Source organism: Leguminivora glycinivorella, chromosome 12, assembly GCF_023078275.1.
Source record: "Leguminivora glycinivorella isolate SPB_JAAS2020 chromosome 12, LegGlyc_1.1, whole genome shotgun sequence".
Classification (NCBI taxonomy): domain Eukaryota; kingdom Metazoa; phylum Arthropoda; class Insecta; order Lepidoptera; family Tortricidae; genus Leguminivora; species Leguminivora glycinivorella.
In genome coordinates, this window is record NC_062982.1 from 15,637,199 (window position 1) to 15,652,668 (window position 15,470).

At 34.5% G+C, this 15,470-nt stretch overlaps 1 protein-coding gene across 1 annotated transcript; it reads left to right on the forward strand.

Moving 5' to 3' along the window:
• Positions 1 to 406: 406 nt before the first annotated feature.
• On the forward strand, positions 407 to 9,784 carry LOC125232078. The gene is made up of 4 exons (XM_048137691.1): positions 407 to 659; positions 4,054 to 4,141; positions 4,507 to 4,651; positions 9,411 to 9,784. The coding sequence occupies exons 1-4, from the start codon at positions 569 to 571 to the stop codon at positions 9,687 to 9,689; spliced, it is 603 nt and encodes a 200-aa protein (XP_047993648.1). The 5' UTR covers positions 407 to 568; the 3' UTR covers positions 9,690 to 9,784.
• Positions 9,785 to 15,470: the final 5,686 nt, after the last annotated feature.

Below are 15,470 nucleotides of genomic sequence, written 5' to 3' on the forward strand. Positions count from 1 at the left end.
GGTATTTAGGTATTATGTTTATAGAGAAATACTCTATGTTAAATAGAAAATAGAGTACCTATCGCAAGTACTATCAGCTGCGAAAGTGCATGGAGCAATTATGAATGAATTCATTGATAATTCGCCATGCACTTTTGTAGCTGAAATGCAACCTCTAATGTTTACTGTTGATAAAGTCAAGCTAATTCTGCACAGAATGTGAAAAATTAATAGAAGTTGCAGCACTGACTGCAATTTCACCCACTCAGTAAATTACTATAACATCAATACATGCAGAGCACAACCACAGAATATAATAATAGTACAAGCACAACCTCTAAACAAAAGCCGAACGGTTTATTTGTACAACAAAGACTCTAAATTCCATGTATTACGATTTCAGTAGGTAGGTTCCTCATTTGTCGACCGCGCGGGTGGGGCGAGCGAGGCACCGCCCAAGATCCGCCCGCCTTGCCGGTGCGCATCTCACAAGATAACCGTCTTCCTAACCGCCAGGACCGTTAAATTAAAAAAATAATGTTCTAATTTCAAATTTCGTGGTTTTTGCGGTGATGTGCAATAGTGTGAAATGCCTAGGAAACGAGTGAGCAAATCGCCAGTGGATAAGGGGTGGGAGGACGATGATGATTTCTCCTTTGATGATTCACAGTCGGGTTCAGGTAAGTGGAATGGGATTTTAATGGGTTTAGGTACAATTCAATTTCAATTTATTTATTTCAATATAACAATATACATTGTGTGTGAACTTTACCTATGGATAACTTAACCTATACACATATTTACATCAAATATTAATAAAATAACATTTCTTACATAATAATCATTAAATTAAAAAAAAAATACACTAATTATATAATTGACATTAAGGTTTTTACAATAAAATTTACAATTGAATTTTTTTTTTTCTTTTCTCTTTTCATAGTGCTACACTCCTACTCATAGTGCTACCAAATTTCCCTATAGTCTAGATTCTAGAACATTCTATGTATGTGTCTACCTACTGTCTAGAACAAAATGCACAAATATGTAGGTAACACCCAAAAAAAGAGGATCCAGTCCAGACACACCCCGAAAGATATTTATTTATTCTATGTGCTTAAAATAATAAGGTGGATTTGCCTGTAACCACAGACGTAATATCACGTCCGAAACGTCGGGCCAAATATAAACGTCTTACGCGTTTAAGTCCCGTTTAATTTAATAATATATATAATTAATATAAATGTAAAATGAATTTTAATTAGCGTTATTATTTAATATGACAAAATATAATTGTTATTTTAATGAACCTAAAATATTGTTTTATAAGTTTAGGATATTTTAGTCAAAAATATGTTCAGATTTTTTTTTTCTGTATCCAACCAACCCAAGTAGGTACTTCAACATCTAAACCTTAACCTAACCTAATAAAATCTTGAGTTCATCATCTACGTATGTAGGGCATCTAGGGTTGTAATAATCACGCCAAGTCGCAATTTAAATTGCTTGGATGGGACAAGGCTTCTGGACTACCTTCCACCAATAAAGTATAAAAATTATAGTGCGCCCCGAACAAGGTCCGGGAAAGCTTGGACCCTCGGATGCTTTGCAGTTCACTGATGTAGATTGTCAGTATGAGCTCTATTTACACCGAACAGTGCATCTTGTGCATCAGTGCAATAAAAAAAAAAAATTAATCTGTTTATTTCTAAGAAACGTACATGCATTTATGAACTTAACTGCTAATCTTAATTTGAAAAGATTATTTGAGTTAAGGAGTATGTGTATACGTGTATACATATGAATTGTTATTTATTTTATTTATACACTAGCTTTTGGCCGCGGCTTCGCTCGCGTTAGAAAGAGACAAAAAGTAGCCTATGTCACTCTCCTTCCCTTCAACTATCTCCACTTAAAAAAATACGACAATTCGTCGCTCCGTTTTGCCGTGAAGGACGGACAAACAAACAGACACACACACTTTCCCATTTATAATATTAGTATGGATTATTAAGTTTTTTAGTTTTTAATAAGTGTTTTTTCAGTATATAATTGCATATATAATTGCAAGTGGTTTAAGATGATTGCCAGATAAATATGTACTTAGTTGAAAATAATTTAATTAACAATGATGTGATGTGATGTTCCACTGATAGGTAAAACTAAACCCGGGCTTATGGTGGTTGGCGCCTATACTCAAAGGACCGGATTAGTACCTCAAAGTCGTCAATAGCCACCGTGCAGCGTACCTACAGCGCAAGCATTGCTGATGTTATAAAATACCTTTATGCGCAGAAAACCTAGTAATACTAATAATTTGTGAATATAGTACTGAACACATGTTAAAACAAGTAATTGTATGTTAATACTCTAAAAGGGGTACCATCCCCATCCAGCCTTAGTGCGTTTTCACATTATCCGCTCCGATATAGGATTTCGGACCGATATCCCATCCATTACCGGCGCCATCTTGAATCTTTTCCATTGAAATCCTTCCGACATCCGATGATAATGTGAAAACAGACTTAACCACTTCAAACTATGTGAAACTGTACCTAAGTAATCATTTTCTTGTTGCTACAAAACAAAAAGATTTTTAATGGCGCAGCCGGTAGGATATATAAAATAGGATATAATATAAATTTTAATAATCAGATTACTGTACACGAATAATCTGATTATTAAATAGTAACATTTATTATTTATTTATTTATTAGTAAAAACATGTTTACATAACATTACAGTAAAACCAATGCGTCACGAAACTTAGATAACAAAAAAGAGAGAATTTAAAGAGAACAAAATTAAAAATAAAATTAAACAATTGATTTGGGCGATGACGTCACAGCGTGGCTCCGTTGCGTCGTTTGCCCCGGTGTGGGAACATGGAATAGTGATTGTATTTTAAACTCTACGTCGGGCGTATGCTGTTGAAAATATCGTTGTTGGCTCCACAGCAGGCATAAATTTTTAGAACAATAAACAGAATTTCAATTTTAGGTATTATCTACAATGTAATTTTTTTTCAATAATCAGTGAAATCTAACATCCCCAGTATTCTACATTATAATTGGACAGTGTTATGGAATAAGTGATCAAGCGACAGTTAGTTGAAATCGAGAAAATGAGCTAGAAAGATTTGAAATTTGAATCAGTTGTTGTAAGTTCATTTATGAAGCAAAAAAGTTAATTTTGACATTGAACCTATAAAAGTGTTCGTAATTTAAATTGATAAAAAAAATAACACCATACCTATTCAAGTTTCGAAGTTATTAACGTTTTTCCGCTTGATTCTTTATTGAACTAATACTGCGATGACGTTAATTTATTTCGCCGTAGCGTACTATGAGACATATTTTGTCGCTTGATTCTTTAATGCAAATTGTTAGAGGTAAAGTGAATACTGCAATAAAATAAAATTCCATATATTTGAGTAAATAGTGCTATTGTAAATAAATTAACAACAATGTTTTCCTTCACAATGATTAGGACTAATCCGTCTAACAATTTAGTTTTGTTCTGCAATCAACTTTTTTTAATAAATATCAAAACAATCAGCATATATATGGCAAAATTGGCATTGTAACTAATAATAATTCATTAGTACTAGCCAGGATTACACACATAAGATAATTATGATATAACAAAACCTCTTGATATCCTGCAATTTCAAATATGTAACAACGAATTAAACGACACCAATAGGGCGGTTAAATCGATATTGCGTTTATAAATCATCAAAACTTTAAACCAAAACGAATTAATAACATCTTTATGGCGTTTAACTCGATTTTGCGATTTAGAATATACGCTTATTATAATTTGTAAAAGTAAATTTGGCGTTCAATTCGTTTTTACGTAACGACTTAGTACACAGGGCCATACAAATTTTAACGTGTCGCTTGATTCTACCCCTTAAAATAAGGCTGTAAGCATGATTTTTCAACAAAGAAATAATCAATACTATAGATTATCAGATTTATATCCGAACTGCATTCATAACTTTTTTTTCGGATTTTGGCGCTTAGTTCGCTATTCCATAACACCGTCCAATTATGATGGTATTGTACGCAGGTCGAGGTTCGCAGGAACCGCAGCACAGGAATGCCGCCAACGCGCGCGAGCGGGCCAGGATGAGAGTACTCTCCAAGGCATTTTGCAGGTAACTATCTAGTGCCCAACTCATTTAATTGTAGCAATATTAATTACTCAAACATAGGTACCTATGTACTTCTGAGTTCCTAGGAAATACATAAAATAGATCGCAAACCCTCATAATAATCTTACTTAGAAGTTGAAACTATTTTCAACGACCCTTATGCCAAGAATAAATGAGGTCTTTTCCCTTCGAAATTCTAAAAGAAAATCTGATAAAAAGTCCCTTATTACACTTGAAGCATTAAGGAGCCTTTAGGCATGATAAGCATTATATGTATAATAACGCATTACTTATATAATAATATATTGTAGTGTTTTTTCTCGCATCGGTAGATAAACGCTTGTCTTATAATATCCAAATTTTCGCAGGCTGAAAACTACCCTTCCCTGGGTCCCGGCTGATACAAAGTTATCAAAACTGGACACATTAAGGCTAGCTGCATCATACATAGCTCATCTGCGAGCCTTATTGCACGAGCCTCGCTCAACGCACACACCCCGCCCAATCAACCTGGTAAGTATAAATTCTTAAGCTACCGGAAAGTATTCAAAACTTGACGCATTAAGGCTGCGCCTTTGAAACGAAACACCTCTCCCAATCAGCTTGATAAGTAAATTATTTAGGACTCGTCATACACGGCGGGTACATAGATACGTCCGCTTTTACTGCACCATCCACTCACTCCATCACCCACTCATCACTCCATCGTAAGCCATCCCTGCCAATCAGCCTGGTAGGTAGGTAACTCTTTGTTTCGCAAATCATCGATCAGGCCTGTGTACATACTTATGTAGCATTTATTATTACTATGATCACCTGGTTATCAAAATCGAAAATAACAAATCGCCACATATGTACCTATTAAGGTAAAATACCCCATAATGGACGGTGATGCCATTATTGATAAAAAAACACAAATCCTTAAAAATAAGTATCTAAAATTAGTTTCTAAAAACTGACGGCTATGTACCATAAACTAGAGTTGTAGAGCTGTTTCATTTTGAAGTTTCAATTAATTCGGTTATTTCTGAAGAATTTGGCGACAAGATAAAATTCACCAGTTTACTGAAAAAAATATCAAGACGAATTCTTAGTAATGTTGCTAAAAGAGTTGAGTTCATGTATAAAAAAATTAAAAAATAATACTCTGTGTAAACTTGAATGCGTTTTACTTACTGCATTAAGCATGAGATAAGGTATAGAACATACTAGTTTGTTGCTCCAAAGATATAAAAAAATGGCGTTATTTTGCGAGTGTCCATTACTGGAACCGAAAAACTGCGTAACTCCTATGATGGACAAGGAACAATTTACAAAACAAAAATTTACAAGAAACAATCCTATGTTTAAATAACCCAAACTAATTGTATTTATGGCATATAAAATTGACTCATTGAGTATCAGTTCACTTTAAAAGTAAAATTTTAAACTTATTTCACTGCCATAATGGGGGATCCATTACTGGAGAACTGCCGTCCATAATTGGAGAAAAAACACCTAGTTTTAATTTGTTAACTATGAAGAAACCAATAGGAGTATCTATTCTGAAATACGCTTGAAATGTAAAAGAAGGATAGGACATTCAAGATTTAACACGCTTAGCGCTAGAATTTTTACATTTATCAGTGAAATATCAAAAACAGGCGAAAATTTTTCTTAAACTGTCCATGATTGGGTCCGTTACCTTACCGGACCTGGCTATCCTAAACCTCATTCAGCTCAACTCAAACTGTGCCTATACTTACCTTATGTCCCATTCTTCTAAATTACACAGTGCGAAAAAGACCCATATACTTATTTGTGAGATACCTATATTATAAAAATACACTTAATAAGTGGTTAGTTCACTAAAATAGTAACACTTCATAGATTCATACTTATAAAAAAAATTGCATATTAGAAAATGAAACGAACATTCCAAAAACCGCTAAGTAAACGTTGTAAATCTGGCGTTTGAAGTGTTGATCCGCCAATCGATCACTCGCGACACCTTCGTGGAACGTGTCCCGTAATCCCGACGACAGCGCGGCGTTTGGCGAGCGACACGCGCGGCGATGGGTGACATATGGACTTGCATTTATTTCCATACAAACAAGAGAACAACGAGGTTAACCCTTAGTTATAGTTTCGCAATGTGTTTAATCAGCCCCTAGACCCAGTGTTAGTTTAGTTCATAAAAAAGTAGTACCTACCTACCTACAGCTAGACATAACAATTGTTTAAATGTAAACGTACAAACGTATTTACAATGTTTTCAATCCGAAAGTATTTTTTATGCAATATCGGTTACAAAAAGCATACGTCTCGCGTGAAGCAGTCACCGTAGCCTAGAGGCGCTATATGCACTTTGACATAAATGCGCGTACGGAGATCTATGTAATGTGGCAAATAATGGGATATTACGATTCCGGAACATACCAAAATATTGCCACCTCGACTAAAATTAAAACATTTATAACCGCTGGTCTGTGAAAAAACTGAGGTCCTAATGGTCCTATGCGGCTTAAAATGTTTTAATTTTGGGCAAATGGGGGATCTTCAATTTGGGGCGGTAAAAAGTTCTTAATATCTTGTTTACTTTTATATTTATTACTTTCATAAATCCTTTCACACAAAACCCATGTCCATATATTTCGGACGTCATCGTATGCATTGATTCATTGCGGTAGCGTAGCCGACGAATTAGCAGATGACAACAGTGACAGACGATAAATTGTCGACAATTATCCCGCGCGACATGTGGGCGGGACCGACGTTTGTAGACGCGGTTTTTATCGCGTGGATATGATAGCGTGATATAAAGTTTCGATTAATTTATTGCCTATGGTGAGAAGTTGGTGTCTTGGTGTCTTTTCAGCAGAGATTGAACACTGAAGTAGCAGCTAAGAATGCAACCGACGCATTTTAGCTGATTGTTCAGAGCAAACAGCAAACTATTATATGATACAGAACGCAGGCTCACTAATCGTTTTAATAACCCGGAACCTAAAGTAAAATTTTGTGAAAAATATTATTGTTTAATTTGTTACTGGTAGTGAAAGGCTAAATTATTGTGGAGACCCCTGACATTTTGTATATGTAGGTACCTAGGTATTTTTAATTTGTTTTCCATCGCGGGAAATAATATCAACCTCATTAGTACTCTCATTCGTGTAGCAAACAAATGCCCAAATGCCACACGTCCCTATTGCAAATTCTTCAGCAATAGTTACAATATCGTCTTGTGTGTTCCCAACTTACAATAACCTAGGCTCAATGAAAACAAACACAATTTTTTAACTTGAACAAGTCCTTCCGCTTGGCATAAACACTTCAAAATGACGGAGATAGAAACAAAAAGATTACAACAACAAACGTTTTACGCGCTGACCAAAAGTTTGCAGCTGTTTCTGGTATAAATAAAATTTATCTCCGGACGTTGATGCTACGGTTTTATTGTTTCGCTTACCCCTTTGTCTCACTCGGCCGTTTAATTATGGTGTTTACGTGTGTTTACCTCCGTTAAGTATCGTAGTATACGGTTTAAAAAGTCCGGGGCAATAATTTCATCTTCCCATGATATGAGAAGCTCTATTACCATAAGTTCATAATAGTATATTGTGCAACAAGGGAGGTAAGGGGGATTTTGTCAACGAGTGTTAATAACTCACGGCAGCCGCAGGCTGGAGAGAGTTATAGACACGAATTTACAAAATCCTTACCTCCTAAGTTACACACAATACCTATTTTTCATCACATTTGAGAGGACAACACAGAGAAAAAAAATCCTAAGTGCGTTTTCACATTATCCGATCCGATATCGGATGTTGGACCGATATCCCATACATTACAGGCGCCATCTTGGATTTTTTCTATTGAAATCCTTCCGACATCCGATATCGGAATGGCGGTGTTGTATTGCGGCGGCGGTCAATCGCAAATCGAAATGGCCGTCACAATTTCTTGCCAGATTGCAAATTATAACGATTTATCTACGTGAAATTTACAAAATAAATGTAAAACACACTGAAATAATTGTAAAACATAAATAAAATGCATTTTTCATACCGTATAATATTTTTTTATAGCTTAATAGTCAAATTTTAGCTATGCAAAAAAAAATCATTGGCTGATTGAAACATCCTTTGCTTGTATTGTACGGATTGTATTAATTTTTAAAACGAGAAACTGAACAGCGCCCCCAAACGGAACTTACTATAACCAGAAAATTCTGAAAAACTTCATGGTAGAGGCTTAGAAGTCTTCGTGTAAAAAGTGCTTTTTGTGGTAAAATAAATGCTCATTCTCTTCTCAAGCTCAAGGATTCTTCGAAAATTGTTGAAAGCTGCATTAATCCACAGGAGTGATGCGCTCGTGGTTGAATATTGAGATATTTCGCTTGCTCGGGTGAATAATTACTTAAACTGCGGTTAAACAACAACTTTGCCCCTTATAAAACAAGTTGTACCTATTCGCTTCGCTCGCGTTAGAAAGAGATAAAAAGTAGCCTATGTCACTCTCCAGCCCTTTAACTATCTCCACTTAAAAAATCACGTCAATTCGTCACTCCGTTTTACCGTGAAAGACGGACAAACAAACAGACACACACACTTTCCCATTTATTATATTAGTAACAGTTTTTTGCACATATCCAACATGTGTCGACGCCGAGAGTGTTTGTGCATAAAAAGTGCGGTCAAGTGCAATAAACGGATTCACACTTGCTCGGGAGAGTCGGGAGACGATTTGGGGGGTCCTCCTTTTGGGGTCATGGGGCGTCGCTTGTTTGTATGGACATTTAAATTGGTTAAACATTAAATTTGCTGATACCACATTAGTATTAAGGTTTCGGGACTTGAGAGGATATGAATTTTATTTTTGACAGAAGTTGAAGAAACATTAAAAAGTCTATATACCTACTTACTTACTGAATGGTGATGGTGGTTTTAGATTATTGTTGTAGGTAAAAGACCATGCACAACTGCGCACGTCAATCAGATCTATTGAATGCCCATTGCCCATGAAATTAAATTTTTGGTCAAAATTACACCTAGTAAATTTGGTAGGTATCTATTCTAGTGTTTGAAAAGTCATTAGTCCTTACGGTTCTGTTACACGGCCAACATGCAGCCAGCGATTTACATACCATTGCCGCGTTTATTCAAATACGCACCAACATTTGATAACTATGGAGCAAACGCGGCAATGGTACCTATGTGAATTGCTGGCAATTGTGTTGCCCTTTAGGCTTTATGAAAACAATATGTAATATTCATTTTAATACTTATTCCAGGCATGGCCCTTCGCCTTCCAGCACGGCGGTTCCCTGAGCTGCTCAATATCTCAACGATGGAGCGTCACAACACAACCCGACAATCGCACCAACCAAACCCCCGAAAACGGCCAAAACATGAACTGCGACTACCAGGATTACAATGAGGAATATGACGACAAAATGTACGAAGACGCACCGAACGAATCCAACTGCAACCAAAGTTACTGCAATTATGGCTATAAAAATAATTACTACGAAATGAGAAATTATTCGGACAACTTGGTTAACAACTCTTAATTTGAAAAATTGGTGAAGGAAACAAAATATTTATGTATGTCTAAATTTAATAAATTATGATATTTTCTATTTTTATTTTAAGTTTTATTGCGTCAAGTTCTCTAAGGCTTTTGCCTTGAAAGGTAAATGAAGGTTTATCAAGACGAAGGCTGACGCTATCTTCTCAAAAACATGTTTAGCACTGAATCTCAGGTGTACGGTTTAAGTCTAGACTAGGAGAGAGCAATTAAATTAATGAACTAAGAAATACAATGTCACGATCTGATTTCTAGTTCAAAAATAAAACCCGAATTATTAAATTAACGCTAAGTGGTCATTTCATTTATAATCATAAAACAATATCAAACTTCAAAGGGAATTTGAAACGATACTTCTACACAAGCGTATTAATTTACACTAAGCATATATGTATTTTCATATTTTACTCGCGAATGTAGAATGACGAATGATCAAAAAATAGTTAAGTACTTAATTAAAAAAAAAACCTTGATTGATTAGGTACATGCAAACTGAAATGTTACCTAAGTATAAAGTTCTATGTAAGTAGGTACATAGAACTTTATACTAACTACTTAATAAGTGTAGGTACAGAGACTACAGAGCAAGTACAGAGATATTGCAAGACGAGTAAATCTACTAGGTCATGAAAGTAAAAACTGATTTTTAGGGCGGTACAGACCACAGAATTATAATTAAGCCAGAATGAATAGTTAGGTCAAAAAGTGTGTCCACATGAGAGGGCATTGTTTGGGCTGGTGTCCCTCTCGCACGTGTGGCCACTGGCCAGTGTTAATGAGGTTACCATAGTAGTAGTATTTTTATCTGTATATTACCTAACTTTATAATTTCTTATATAATTTTAGTGTTATATCCAAACTAGGGTTTTGATATATTTTAAAGAATTGGCAAATAATTCTAATGTAATTATTTTGATGCCAATAAATCAAAGACCGTTTTCGCTAGTCTGATACGATCGCCTTTCTGTCTCAGTGATAAGATTCAATTTAGTATAGCAAAAAATGTGATTGTGCTGTTCCCTGTAAAGGTCTTTGGTACAGACTGACAGTGGAAGGAAATACATTATTAGAAAGCCGACCGTGAGTGTGAAATGGTAACACAATACTTTAACGCGGCGAACCTGACAAAACAAACACGAATTAAGTGTTTGACATCCGCAAAAATAGATCTCAGGGAATCTCGTAATTGCTCAAGCGTTTATAAAAACTGAAGGTTGTTTTTGAGTTATTTTGGTAGGTAGATTAGGTAAAATAAAATTAGCCGTTACCTATAGTTGTTCTTGATTAGGGGATATTTCGTAGAGCTTAACTATATGTAATCGCCTCGATTATATTATATGTTCTATATTCTACTCCAAATAAACGTGGCTGAGAGTATTCTTCTGACAACAGTTTTACATGTAGATAGTACATATTTCTATAGATAAAGTTTTATTTATCCGGTTCGAAGGACCAAATTATACGATTCTGCTTTTACTCTACACATACTCGATTATTAAACCAAGTAGAACGTCTATGTAATAAGTTGAAATGTTTGTTAAAACTAGGAATGAAAACGGAACTAAAACAATATACTGTATAATTAATACTTGCTGTAATAAAGGATACCTAATAATAGGCTAGTTTCCTACTAGTCAAATCAGCTTCTTTTTAAGAACTGTCAAAACGATTTGCTAATATGGAATTACTATGAAATACTGAGGAGTGACGTCACAGTCAATTCATGAACTTTATATCTTTCTCTTTGACTTATTAAATAGAATTTATGTTTAAATATAACATATTTTTCTACTAATTATGTGGTGCTTTATTTCATGCACTGCATAGAATATTTTATTTTAAGTGTAGGAAACTAGCCTATACCTCTACCATAGTAGCTATTATTTTATTATCCATACTAATATTATAAATGGGAAAGTGTGTGTGTCTGTTTGTTTGTGCGTCTTTCACGGCAAAACGGAGCAACGAATTGACGTGATTTTTTTAAGTGGAGATAGTTGAAGGGTTGGAGAGTGACATAGGCTACTATTTGTCTCTTTCTAATGCGAGCGAAGCCGCGGACAAAAGCTAGTTTTAAATAAAACATGGTAATAGCCGGTGAAAAGTTTATTTTATAAATACTTTATAGGAGTAATGTATTATTATGCCAGAGCACAAAAGACAATATTGTTTAAATTATTTACAACACATCGTAAAATGTAATGTAGGTAAAACTTAAGCGAGGCAATGTTTTGGTAAAATTTCTTTTAAATACATAATTCTAAACTTATAACTAAAGCAATCGATATTAAACATGATGTTACGTTCTAAGCGAAGCTGCTTAAGTAACATTATTTTTATGCTGACTGTACACACTCATAGATAGACTGAAACATGCTGAGAGGCCTGAGAGCGAGTGAGAAGGTATATACATACTATTCCCTTCACATTATTCGTTTGGTTCTGGGTACGTAGCCGAATGACACAAACGCTCACGAAACGAAACGCTTATAGTAGATATTTATCTCTATCGCTCTTGCTTATTGGCGCGACAGAGCCCGACTACCTTTCGCGGCGTTTCGTTTTCGTTTCGCGTCGCAGAAATGCCATTCGGCTACGGTACCTGGTCTTTGAGAAGTCTCTCAACGATTGTGTATAGCCGGCATTACCGGCCGGGCGGTGACAAAAAAAAAATACAGGTATGCCCTAATCACTGGTTTTCATACATTTTTTCATTCCTGTCATGACTATTAAAATCGATGTATGGAACATACTGTACGGTCATTCAACTTATAACTACTATTGGCAAACTTATTACAGGAATAATTATCTTGCGCAAGACGAGTAAACTATAAGACTGATCTCTGTACTAAATGGTAGGTATTTGTCATTCATAGATGGCGTGACAAACAAACCATAAATTTTAATATTATCTGTTTAGCTGGTAAATAAAAATACAGATGGCATTGTAATATACACTTCAAACTCTGTATTTCATGGCTGTATTGAAAAAAAGCAAAATGACTACTAATATGACTATAACAGATGGCGCCACATTATTAGTCCATTGCACATATAAAGAATTTCATACGTGAGAGCAAGAAGATTTTATCATTTATCTCTCTCTCTCATATATGAATAACAGTGACATGTCTAGGCACTTGCACAGGTGCCTCCTCATTGGTTTATTTTCACCCAGTTAACGGGAGTCAAACAGCAATAGAAAAAAATAACTGAAATCTGGTTAATTTCACGCCATCTATCATTTAAGACTGCTATAATAGTATAGAGAGAGAGAGAGATTATTGTTTACATGCCTCTGCACAAGACGTTCACAAATAACAATTCAAAACGGGCCTTTTATATCCTCAATAAAATGTTACTTTTGTCACTTAAAAAAATTGTACATTACATAGGAATCATATTTTGCTCTTGCGGTCAAAGTAATTGTCTAAATGCTTTAACTTTTCAATTTCACTATGTCACTAAAACTAATGGCTAGTTTGATAATAAATTGTAAAGCTACGCCTTAACTGTAGCTACGTAAATATGTAGAAAATTATTGCGATTAAATTACTATCTCACCTACCAAATGAACATTTTGGACATTAGCTTAGTTCTAAACTAACTGGTATAACACGGTGACTGCGGTACTGCTGTGTGTTTACATGGCTCGTGACGAGATTCCGAAAGAAATAAGGTACAAATATTCTGTAAGAAAATAACCTACATATGTGACGTTATCTGGGTAAAGGGACCTTATTGCCGATGGCGCTTACGACCCGCGACGCCGTGTTTGTACACGTACATCGCTCATAACGCTGTAAGCGCCATCGACAATAAGGTCCCTTTACCCAGATAATGTCACATATTAGCTTAGGTAGCTACAGAGCTAAGATAGATAGTTGAGTTATACAAATATACAGTATCTTAGTCAGGATTTGCATGTTTTAACACTTTTTTTCAGGTGCTTATTGGATTACTTACTTACAGTACCAGAATATCGACTCTCAGGTCGCTAAATCGTTTCTTTTTTTCGTGTCACAGATATGTGATATAATTTGAACAAAATTTTTTTACACACATGTACTATGTCACACGTTGCGTAAACAACCATGTAAACAAACCGATGGTCTCCTAAATGTCAGTAATATCGGTGTAAGTGCTAGTCTAGAATTCTCCTAATTATAATGCAATCACGCAACACGCCACCACTCCACAAGTTGACGAAGACAAAAAGAGCTCCGAAGAACATACATTTTTCATGAAGATCGAACTTCGGAGCTCTTTCAACATAAGTCGAACTATCCTAGATGAATCTTATTCATACATTCTATGCTAACTTATTCAAGCTATTCCTCCTGCGTCAGTGTTACATAGTATACTGTTTATAATAAAAATATTAAACCTACCTTATTTTTGGTAGTCTCCTAGCTTTGATTTTTAATCTTCTTATTATAATGTGATGATTATATAAATTACTTAGTCAGAACGCTTATTACGAACTTTTGACACAACAAAAGAGTATTGCTAAACTACACAGTCGATTATGTATCGATTTCCAACTAGTTTTCTCTAATAACTTTTTAATGGCTGTACCAACAATATTTTTGCGAAATTGTTTAGATATTTTTCTAATAAAACCATGTTGCCTAACCAAACTTTATAATGCACACTACCTAGCACTATCATAACAAATTATATAGCACATATAAAAGCTAAACATTTTGCAAGCATTGCTTGATAATTTATTTAAAACATTTTATTGCTCTGTTTTGCAGTAGGTACTAAATCTTACGCGACGAAAAAGTTACCTAAACAATTATTACTAATTCATACATTGATTTAAAAAGAGCCAATAATTGAGCTAATTACGTAAATAAAGTAATCGATTTCATTTGAGTTTAACTATAGAATTATTGACTATACCATCTTGTATTCGTAGGGGTACAAATATTGTAAACACTCGCTCAAAATAAATACGACCATGCATTACGGGGCTAGTGATTATTAATTGAGTCTACTGGAGAGTTACGATTAACTGAACCTTAGTACATATTTATATTTGATTTTAACTGTTGTGGAATTCGTATATGAATCTGTTTTTCCTTTCCATAAAAAAATGTTTACGAAAGAGTGAATATGTGGCTCTCCGATTCTCTTAAAATAAAATTTTACAAATGATATTATAACAATAACAAAATGTGTCAATCCTTTAAGATTTTAAGTAAATAAATTCCTTAATATGATCTTGAAATTAAAGCTTTGAGTTTAAAAATAAACGTTTGAAATGTATAGATGGTTTTGATATAAATAGGTGGTCTCGCCGTTAAACTTAGCTAACCCTTATGAATATGATGATTATTTTTTCTTAATCTTAGTTATGGTGAGGAATATCACTAAAATCTTAGCCAATGTCAAACACAACTAAAATGATTACCGCCGATATACGTCCATATGATAAAGGCCATAATGTTGTTACTGAAATGCAAGTGAATATCACTCCAGTTCATAATTACTTGTGATACTCCCCTTATTACATAACTACGTATATTTAAAGTTATTCATTATACAAATTCCCTGTAGAATGTCTTTTAACCATGAAGAAGAGAGCACAGTTATTTATATAAATAGTATGTTTCGTTTAAAGTTTCATATGATTTAATATAAACCCGAACGAACTTTATATAATTTACAAGTATTGCATGATTATTGATTAGGTAAGTATCGTTATTTTTTAAAAAAGCTTAAGTATAACATATATATTGTGCGCATAGCCAGTATT